Source organism: Geotrypetes seraphini, chromosome 3 (genome assembly GCF_902459505.1).
Source record: "Geotrypetes seraphini chromosome 3, aGeoSer1.1, whole genome shotgun sequence".
NCBI classification, from domain to species: domain Eukaryota; kingdom Metazoa; phylum Chordata; class Amphibia; order Gymnophiona; family Dermophiidae; genus Geotrypetes; species Geotrypetes seraphini.
This window is the reverse complement of record NC_047086.1, coordinates 329,813,748-329,824,734: the sequence shown is the minus strand read 5'-3', so window position 1 is coordinate 329,824,734 and position 10,987 is coordinate 329,813,748. Positions and strand designations below refer to the sequence as shown.

At 44.4% G+C, this 10,987-nt stretch overlaps 1 protein-coding gene across 1 annotated transcript; it reads right to left on the bottom strand.

The window, feature by feature from the left end:
- Positions 1–312: 312 nt before the first annotated feature.
- On the bottom strand, positions 313–10,285 carry CCDC85A (coiled-coil domain containing 85A). Its single transcript, XM_033938141.1, has 2 exons — positions 9,374–10,285; positions 313–1,361 (listed from the first exon to the last, which is right to left on the bottom strand). The coding sequence occupies exons 1-2, from the start codon at positions 9,578–9,580 to the stop codon at positions 417–419; spliced, it is 1,152 nt and encodes a 383-aa protein (XP_033794032.1). The 5' UTR covers positions 9,581–10,285; the 3' UTR covers positions 313–416.
- Positions 10,286–10,987: the final 702 nt, after the last annotated feature.

Here is a 10,987-nt window from a genome sequence, read left to right as displayed (position 1 = left end):
ATATATATATATATATATATATATCCCTTTTTATTTAGTTAATTTTAAAGAGTAAATACAACCTCTTGCTGCTACTCTATTTTTAATCTACCGTAATCAGAAATGTGACATACAAGATTAGACTGCAGATAATTAAAAAAGAACCTATTTCAAATATATAAAAGGCACAGCTATTGACTTTTAACCTTTCTACCAGACACATTCGACTTGCACCATACACTATGTCAGACCAAAGAAACAAGTACCAGTATCTGCCAAAGCAAACAATGTTAAAAATGGTGATAATTATGGACAGATGTGTGAACACACAAATGAGTAATGGCAATGGTGCCCTGTTTATCAGTGACAACACAGTTCACAAATACAAAGGTAGCAACACAACTCTCCTCAAAAGTGACTGACATTTAATCATACTTTTACTTCAGTTGTCTTTGCATATTTGGTTTCTGTAGGTTTATTGACCCACCATTCATTCCGTTGTACACACTTCTGTGGTGAGAGGGCATGTCTTCTGCTACTTGTCGCCTTAAGGTGCCTTCCCTGCTGCTTCCACTCAAATGTTTGAGGTGTTCCGGGTTGCCTCCGTAATGCTGTTTGAGATGCTCAGGGCTTGCGCCCCTTGCTTTCTGCAGATGGTCAGTGCTTCCACTCACTGTATGTTTTTGAAGATGCTCTGGACTGCCACTGCCATGCTTCTGATGCTCTGGACTGACACTGGGTCTGTGCTTTGGAAAATGTTCAGGGCTACTACTCAAGATATGTTTTGGGAGGTTTTCGGGGCTACCACTAGTGTGCCTTTGTTGCTCAGGGCTACCTTTGCCCATGGTTTTGTGATGGTCTGGACTTGCAGAACCCCTGGCTTTGGGGAGATGCTCTGGACTGCCAGTCCTATGCTTTTGATGATCGGGGCTTCCATCGTTCCTGGATTTTTGAAGATGCTCAGGACTGCTGCTTGAATGGCGTTTGTGATGGTCCGGGCTGTCTGTACTTCCAGCACTAGAGGTGCTGCTTCCATCACCCACATCTCGTATGAAAGCGTTTGTGGTTGTGTTTAATTGGCACAAGCTGTTCTGGCTGTCTATGGAACTCCTGCTGCCTGCACTGCCGCTCTTCTCCTCATCCAACATCAGGCAAAGTTCTTTCAGCTCTATGTTCTCTTTCACCATTTCTTCTTGTCTGACTTCCAGGTCTTTCAGTTTTTGTAAGTATAAGGCAACCTCTTTGTGCATTACCCCCGAAGAATGCCTGCCAAGTCTCTGCCATTCCCGAGACACCCTCTTTCCTTTCTGTCGGTCATCGTCCAGAAAACAGCAAAGGTCTCTCAGTTCTTGGTTATCTTCCTGTAGCTTCTGATTGACATCCTTCAAAAGAGAGTGATTTAGTAAATAAAAACAAGAAGCACTTGATCCAAATTGTATTAAAACTGCAATTATACATTCCAACAGATCTGCAATATCTAAAACCTATCTAGTTTTGACCTACCAGTTAAAATTACTATGTATTGGTTCAATAAGGCATCAATACACACACACATATTTAGCAATACTATGATTTATCAGAATTTGTTCCATATGTACAGAATAGGAATACACCCTTTATAAACTGGGGCTCACAAGTCAAAAGTGCAAGCACCATCAAAAACTATACCCACAGTGCACATTCCTAATTTTCAAAAAGGCAGCCCCCAAAAAATTGTGTGTTTGTTGTTTTTTTTTTTTTGGGGGGGGTTGCCTTTCTGGAATGAATATCATCAAGAGTGTATCAAAAACTTGTCCTGTAACTATGGTAAATTGTAACCTGTTAATTGTATATTATGCATGTTAACCTGTAACCCGTTCTGAGCTCTTTGGGGAAAATGGAATAGAAAACTAATTAAATAAATAATAAATAAAGAGTGTGTATTCCTTGCAAAGGAGTACACATTATCCCCCCTCAGTCTATAAATTTGTGCATACAATTTTAGGATCAGCTCATAAGATCACTCATGCAAGTTATAAAATATTGTCAATTACACATCTAACTTAATTATTAAATTAGGTGCTAATTGGCTTTAAGTACCAACATTGGCCCTTAACTAGCACTAATTTGCAGTGAGATGTGTTACTGGACTTAGCTGTTACTCTGTAAACATGGGGCTAGATTCATGAACTTGCCCGATCGGGACCGATCCGTGCCCAATCCAGGCAGCTCCGATGAATTCTTCAAAGTTGAATATGCAGATGGGGGCGATCGGAGGAACGCCCCCATCTGACTGCCCAGATCGGTCTATAGAGATCCCAGCCCCTGGCAGAGGTTTTTTTTCTTTTTTAAACTTTGGAGTCCGTGGTTTTAACCCGCTTAAGCCCGCGGGTTAAAACCACGGGCTTACACTGCAGGGAAGGGTGGGAGAGTCGGGGCAGGCAGGCGATCGGGGCAGGCAGGCGTTCAGGGCAGGCAGGAGATCCAGGGCAGCGGGAGAGTTGGGGCAGCTGGAGAGTCGGGGCTACAGGAGGTGTTCAGGGCATCAGATCGAGGCTGACAGGGTAGAGAGCAGGGCGGCAGAAGGCAGGGCAGTCGGAAAGGGCTTGAGTGACTGGTCCTCAGCAGTCACTTGTTTGTGATCGGCTAGCTGGGTTTTAGTTAATAGATCGCGTCCCTGCCTACTTTGCATGCCGTTGCCCTCATTTGCATGTGCGGATCGGAGGATGGTTGGCAGAGAGATAAGTGAATCAGGCAGGAGGGAAATCAGGCCGCAAACCGATCGGTACACAATCAGTTTGCTTTGTGAATCTAGCCCATGGTGCCTAAATGCTATAGCACACAGCTGAAAAGGGGGCATGTCTATAGGTTGGTCCGAGGTACAGATCAACAGTCAGGCATGAGCCTTAACACCAGCCTTTGACATGATGTAAATCAGGGGTGCCCAACAGGTCGATCGCGATCAACCGGTAGATCGCCAAGGCAAAGTGAGTCGATCGCGGAGCCCATCCCGGGCTCCGTGATAGACTCACTTTGCCTTGGCGATCTTCCGGCCGATCAGCCTTCCTCTCCCTGACGTCAATTCTGCCATCGGGAAAGGAAGTTCTGGCCAGCCAATCGCTGCCTGGCTGGGTCGGAACTTCCTCTCCAACGGCAGAATTGACGTCAGGGAGAGGAATGCTGGTCGGCCCAAAGCAGGTAAGCAGGGAGAGCTTGGGGCAGCGGCGGCTTTGGGGCCTGTTATCCGATGGCAGTGGCGGCTTGGGGGCCTGTTCCCCGATGGCAGCAGCAGTGGCTTGGGGGTGGGCAGGGAGAAAGAAAGAAAGGGGACAGGCAGGGAGACAAAAGGAAAGAAGGGAAAAAGAAAAAAAGAAAGGGAAGCAGGGAGCAAGAAAGGGCAGAGAGAGAGAGGAAGAAAAAGTTGGGGGGATGGAATGAGGTCTGGAGGAGAGGAAGCATAAAGGCTGAAAGAAGGGAAGAAAGATTGGATACACAATCAGAAGAAGAAAGTGCAACCAAAGACTAGTGAAATCACCAGACAACAAAGGTAAGAAAAATGATTTTATTTTAAATTTAGTGATCAAAATGTGTCTGAATTTATATCTGCTGTCTATATTTTATATTATGGTCCCCTTTTACTAAACCGCAATAGCGTTTTTTTAGCGCAGGGAGCCTATGAGCGTCAAGAGCAGCACTGGGCTTTCAGTGCCGCTCCCTGCACTAAAAACTGCTATCGTAGTTTAGTAAAAAGGGAGGGGGGTATTTGTTTATTTTTGTATGGTTGTTACTGAGGTGACAGTGCATCTGTCTTGACCTCTTTGAAAAAACCCCGGAATAGGAATGATAATTAACATTTTCTCTGCGTACAGTGTGCTTTGTGTTTTTTAAAAATTTTATTGTTGGTAGATCTTTTTGACATAGTCATTTTAAAAGTAGCTCGCAAGCCCAAAAAGTGTGGGCACCCCTGATGTAAGTGCTCGGGCCTAAAGTTAGGCATGATTATTGGCTTCTACTAGTATGCTACAATGGCAATTATGAGGTGCCACTGAAAATTTGTCAGCCCAATCAAGAAGAGAATGGTGTGGAACCATAAAACTTACAAGTTATTCCACACTTTTCTTGACACTTTTTGTTTCAATGATATGAAATGAAAAGTGACAAGAAAAGCGTGCAATAACTTGCAAGTGTCATGGCTCCACATCATTCTCTTCTCGGCCGGGCTGAGAACTTTTCAGCGACCCCCCTCGTAGGTGCATAATCGGTTAGAGAATTTGTGTTTTGCACCCAAATATTTTGGCAGTTTAGGCGACCTTTCTTTAATTTATCCCAATGTGTAAAGAGGACATACTCTTTTCTTGACTGTGTGCGCGTTCATGAACCATCATGCATTTACAGATATGCCCACACATGGTATACTATCAGAAAAGTGTGCACCTTCCTTACACATATAGGTCACACTCTTCTTAAAGTGTCTGCACTTAGTGGCAAAATATATATTTTGTTGCAAGTAACAGCCCATCCTTATTCTTCCATTAACTTGAACATGATTTTGCTCAGTGTCTCAATTTGAGCTAAGCTATGAATGGCAGGGGGGAAACCCAGTGTTATTTAAAACAAAATGTGATGAAGGAGAAACAGGGGAGGGGGTTATTCTTACAAAAAAAAAAAAGCTTGCAGGCACAGTATTATTATTTGTCTGCTTTTGTCCTGATCTGAACTGTATTCAAGAGAAAAAAGGAGAATAAAAATATTAAAGAAATATCAAATGTTAATAGTGTGGTGTGATGATGGTAGTTGGAAGGGATGCAAAATATGAATTAAGTATATCAATAATTTAAAAATAATATTAAGCTTGAGCTAAAGTAGATAGCTTCATTATTAAGTAGGAAAAACTAAACCTAAGGGCTCAAGAAGAGGCGGTAGCGGCTAGCGCGCACAGCATTTTAGCGTGCACCTGCTAAAACTGCTAGCGCGCCTTTGTAAAAGGAGCCCTAAATCACACCAATAAAAATAAATAAGGGATAGAAGAGATATATATAGTGGGCCCCTTTCACAAAGTCACAATAGGAAGTCCCAGTACGGCAAATTCAATGCAGAGCATAGGAAATGAACGGGCTGCATCGCATTTGCTGCCCTAGGACTTGTTACTACAGCTTTGTAAAAGGGGCCAATTGTTTTTATATAACAAAAGGATCTCTATAGACTAATTTTTAGCATCAATAACAGCATGGCTAAATCGAGTCAAAAGTTTATAAATATTCCTTATTATTTCAAGACTAATCTTACAATAAACAGATCATCAAATTTATTGCAGCCTCTACCATAATAGACCATGAAGCTACCTATAGCTGAGGGGATAAATCAGGTGTTAGAAATTTATAATAGAGAATGGGGAAAATTTTTAACAAGCTTTTTGTATAGTACACAAATTTTGCTCAGAGTAAATAAGAGGGGCATAATCGAAAGGGACGTCTAAGTCTGTTTACGTCCATTTCGCAAGTCATCCAAAGTTAAAAAGACACATTTTTGAAACATACGTCCAACTTTTTTTTCGTTTCGAAAATCGTCTAATTATACGTCCTGCCGATCTGATTGTCCAAGCCACCAAATAGACCATCTTTATACCACATTTTCGTCCAAGTCCAAAACGCCTAGAACAAGCCCTGTTGGACGTGGGAGGGGTCTGCAAAGTGATGGACTGCACACCCAGACATGCCACCTAAATAGTGTGGTACCTTACAGGGCACTGCTGTGAACTTCACAAAAAGGGTGCCATGTCTTCTCCTCCCTACAGCTCCCTTATAGGTTATGGTGAGCCCCCCAAACCACCTCCAGAATCCCCTAGACCCACTTATCTACCACCCCAATAGCCCTTATGGCTGCAGGAGCCACTTATATGCCAATACAAAAGGGTTTTGGGGGTGTATAGGGGAATGCACATGTTTAAGGATCAATGCAGTGATTACAGGGGCTTATGGGCATGGATCCTTCTCTCCATGGGTCTCTAACCCACCCCCGAGATGGTTTAAGATGCCTCTGTGCAGCACGACTAGGCTTTCCTATGCCAGACGGCCAGGTGATGATGGTCTGGAGGCTAAATTTTAAAGTTATGATTAAAATTTTTATGGGGGGGAAGTCGGTGATCACTGGGGTAGTGTGTGGGGGTCTGTTTTATGTGTTTGCAGTGCTTGTCTGGTGACTTTAGGTGGGTTTTTGTGACTTAGACCATGTTTTACATGACCTAAGTCACAACGTCCTGGGCTGTATAACTTTGGGTTATACATGCTGTACGACTAAGTCTAAGCCGGCCCACGTCCCGCCCAACTTCCACCCTCGACACGCCTCCCAAAACGCCCTGTTTAGCTTTGGTCGTTTAGCGGCACTATGAAGGCCTAGGTCGTTTAGAAATACGTCCAAAACCCGTTTTTATTATCGGCACTTAGACGTTTTTGAGAAATGTTCATCCAAGTGCCGACTTAGGCCGGTTTTTGGACGTTTTTCTCTTTCGATTATGAGCCCCTAAGCCTTTCATGTATTAACACTCAAAATGCTTGCAAACACTATCCCCCCCCCCCTTTTTACAAAACCGCGGTAGCAATTTTTAGCGCAGGCTGGCACGCTGAATGCTCTAAGCTGCTCCTGTTGCTCATAGAAATTCTATGAGTGTCAGGAGCAGTGCAGAGCATTTAGCGCACCGGCCTACGCTAAAAACCGCTTCGGTGATTTTGTAAAAGGGGGGCATATTACTGTGCACTGCTTTGAGTGAACTTCTTTAAAAAAAAAAACCCAAAAAACAGTAAATAAATATTAATACAAACTGTACACTGGTTGCAAATGTCTAAATTGATTTTTCATTGTTTCAATTCTTTGAGCTGTTCTCCTTCTACTCTATGAATTTCTGTATGCAGTCATGCTCCAAGAAGCAGAAAAATTACTTCAAGCCTAATAGATTAAATTGATCCATTCTAGCTATATGAAAAATAGAAAAACCTACACCATGAAATACTGCAGTTGGGTCTGTCTTAGAAGGTCCCCTACCCCAGCCAACATAAAACAGAGGAAACCCTGTTTCTTGTCCTGGCAAAACAGAGAAGCTCAAAAGAACTTTGAATAATATTTAAATTTATACAGACTATCACTATTTGGCAATAAAAGTTATCTGAAAGATCAGGAAATATGTACCCCCTTTTATAAAGCCGCACGGCAAAGGCACTGAAGCCCCTTCATTCCCAATGGGCTTTGGTGCAGTTACCGACTTTGTAAAAGAGGGCCATAGTTTCTCCCGAAGCTTTAATTTATTTAGAGCTCCTTTTACTAAGCTGTGATAGCAGTTTTAGCACACACAAAATTGCCGCGCGTGCTAGACGCTAACGCCAGCATTGAGCTGGCGTTAGTTCTAGCCACGTAGCACGGGTTTAGCACGCGCTAAAAACGCTATCGCAGCTTAGTAAAAGGAGCCCTTCATTTTTTTATTTATTCTAAGTATTTATATACCGCCTAGGAAAGTTATCTAAGCGGTTTACAATCAGGTACTCAAGCTTATCTGCTCTTAAAATAGGAAAATTAATTAAAATGTAAAGGAAGTTTGACACTCAGCATATTTTCCATATACTGTATCAATTTCCAGTAAAAGGAGAGAGCAAGTACTACTACACCCTAATACGTTGCCCCCCAATCTTTTTAACTTGTGCAAACTTCCTAGCATTATTTTCCTTCTTTAGGCTTCAAAAATAGGAAACCTCCAAATACACAATAAAGGGATCCTTTTAGGAAACTGCAGTGGAAGGTTTTACTGCAGGCCGGTGAGGCAAATGCTTTGACGCTCATAGGAACTGAATGAGAGTTGGAGCATTTACCTTGCCAGACTGCGATAAAACCCTCTACTGTGGTTTCAAATAAGCCAGTGAAAGACTTCTATTTGGACACTAGATAAAATGTCTTGACATAAATGTCAGAATTTTACAAACTGGCCTGAGAGCCAGCAATTTCATAGCTAACTTTCAGTTCTCTCCTTCCTCTCTCCCCATCACTAGTCTCTCTTTTTCTCTTCAGTAGCCCCTCCCCCCTCATTTCCACCAACTGCCTCTTGTATACCTCCTGCTGCCACATCCATGCCTCTCTTCAAGGGCAGATCATCACGCTGCTACTGTCACTGTGAGGGTCCCTGCGAGTCTTTCTTAATCATAGTCCCTGCATGCCTGAAACCCCATCCCCCTTCATTTCTCCCTCTCCTTCCAATGGCGCTCCATTCTCTCCCCAACTCCAACCCTTGCCTCTCACCAAAGCTTTCTATCCCCCCTAGTCTCAGAAACCTCTCTCATCCTCCCCTACATTACAGCTTCTATCTCCACACCAGCCCACCCCCATCACTAAGCCAGCCCCTACAGGCTACTTCTCTTGCAAATGACTCCTCCATGTTTGCTGATGTCAGAGAACCCACATGTCCCTCCCTCATCCCATCAGTCAAGTGGTGGGCCATCAAGCCTTCTTTTATGGGAGCATGACACAGAAACAGGCTTTTATTAAAGAAGATGACAATAACAATTTGGGCAATGAGACTACAAGACAGCCTGTTAAAATTAGGAAATATGGTCTCATATTCTTATGGTTCTTTCATCCCATTTACTTGCGTTTTCTGCTAGGAAATGTAATCCTCAGTCTGGTCAGTCAAACTATACTTGCCCTTCCTTGTACTGCACAGGCTTTTAATGTCAGTTAAAAAAAAAGTTTACTGCTGTTTCAAGTCTTATGTTTGGTCTTAGCCAAAAATGTAAAAAAAAAAAAAAAAAGACAGTGAAGCATTAAAGTGTGGTACTCCTCAACAAAACTGTACCACCAACTATATTATTTGACATCACTTTTCCATTTGCTACTACTCACAAAAAAACCCCACCTTTTTTGGGGAAAAGCTAAAATTGCCATTTTAACACTTAAGTTCAGAAAAGTAAACACTTTCAGTGTGTTTTCTTACCCTGAATTAGAACCTAAGCAAAGGTAATTTCTTCATCACCAGTACTCAGGATCTGTATGTGTTAAGAGTGCACGAGGGTGACTATGGACAGGATAGGGCATTGGTAGATTTTTTTTAAAAGTACGGTATTTTGTCAAATCAAAGGTTACAAATTGCCTACATGATATGACCATCATAGCCTAACAATATATATATACAGGCTAATTAGCAGCAGTAAATCCCATGCCAAACGAAGCCTGGCGACATCCGCACGCTACAGCATGGCTCTGCTTGTGGCATGTCATCTTGCGCTCATTTTAGGAGGGCAGATTTTTTTTTTTTTTTTTTAAACCCAGAGATGACATCTTTGCAGGGACGATCTCTGCGGCAGAAACAGATGAGCAGGGGAATGAGCCGGGGGCAGGAGATGAAAAGTGACGGACTTCTCGCCCGGGGCTGCTTTACCTTGAGCCCCCGGATCTCGCCCAGGTGCAGCTGTAGGCGGCGGTTCACCTCCCGGATCAGGTTACTGTGGTCCAGCATGACGCTCATCTTGTCCGCCTCTGCCCTGCGCAGCCGGCGGATCAGCTCCTCCTTGCTCCACTTCTGCAGCTCCTCGTCGGAGACCTTGGCCAGGTCGTCCGCACAACTTTCCGCCGCAGCCTTCGACATTTCACTTGTTTTTTTGTTGTTGTTGGGGTGGTTTGGGGTTTTTTGGGTTTTTAAAATAAATGTATAAATTTCCCTAAAACTGCCCTCCGTCGGGGGTGGGCGATGGCATAAAGCAAATCCAAGGCTGCCGGAGCGTGTTTTTAGACGCCTCTTCTCAACAAGTAAACTGTGCGCAACGTGCGTCTCTCACGCCCGCGGTGCTCCCTCTGAGCCACCCCCCAGCAGGGTTCTCGGGGCACCAGACCATCCCCTGGCGAAGGAAAAAAGCCACCGCGCCGAACAGAGAAAGAAAAGTCCCGAAGCCAAAATCCCATGCCGGAGAGACAGCTCTGCGAGAGACTCAGTGGATCCCCTGACAGGCAGCTGCCGCCTCGCGCTCGCCTCCCTTTCCACTCCTGTCTGGGCAGCGGGAAGAAGGGGGGCGCGCGGCGCTTCTCCTCAGCATGCCCGCTCGCAGCTTCCCCGCGGGGCTGCAATGAGGAGGCATTGGACTGGCGAGGGGAGTCGGGTCGCCTGCGGCAGGCACGAGACACGGCTACGGCAGCTGACGGCACCGCGCGACTGAGCTGACCCGGGGAGGCTCGCAAGCGGCTCTCGGGCGGCGCGAGCTCGCTGGGAAGCGTGGGCGGGGAAAGTGGGGGCGGAGGGGAAAAGGAGAGGAGAGAGAGAGGCAGAGCCGTTGTCCGATTCAGAGGCGCCACCTGCCGCCCGAGCTCTGCTATTGAGTGCCTCCTGGGTAATTCTCACTGCCCGAGAGGGGGACATCTGATACGTCCCCCCCCCCCCAAGAAATATCCGCATTAAATATAAATAACGGAAAAACGGAAGCGAAATAGGTGATAGATAATGCATTTTCTTTGCAGAGGGTTTAGGTAGGATCCTTGAGGCATGGGTATAGTGAAAAACACATATTCCCTTGCCCTTGGATTTGATGTGACCCAAATTTAAAAAGAGTGTTCTTGGGCAGTGCGGATTTTCTAACAGTGCTCTGCGATTCTCCCAATTCAAGAAGAAAACCTGCAAATGGAAAGAAATACTAAGACTTACTCTAGAAACTGAACAGTATTACTCGTTAGTCTTACAGCCTAGTTTTATGGGGGGTTTTGTTGTTGGGGTTTTTTATGGGGGGAGGGGTGCCAATATGAACGAGTAATGTGTTTTAAGGAAATACAGAACTTTTACATTTCCAAAAGCATGAAAAAGACAATTGTCGCCTTCTCACGTTTTTCCTAACTGTTGTCTTATCACTATTGTTCCATATTTTTGACCTTCTTCATTTCTCATCCCCTTTCTCCTACCTTGTCACTCTGAATTATTTCCTCTTCCCCTAGTCCAAGGTCCTCTCCTTCTGTTCCTGCCATCGCTTGTCCTCTCTCCTTCCCTCCCCCTTTCAACCCTTTTTTCCTT

Coding starts and splice junctions, on each gene's coding strand:
- CCDC85A (XM_033938141.1), bottom strand. CDS start 9,580: ATGTCGAAGGCTGCGGCGGAAAGTTGTGCGGACGACCTGGCCAAGGTC. Junction 1,362..9,373: donor GCGAGATCCGGGGGCTCAAG/GTAAAGCAGCCC, acceptor TCTCTTTTGAAG/GATGTCAATCAGAAGCTACA.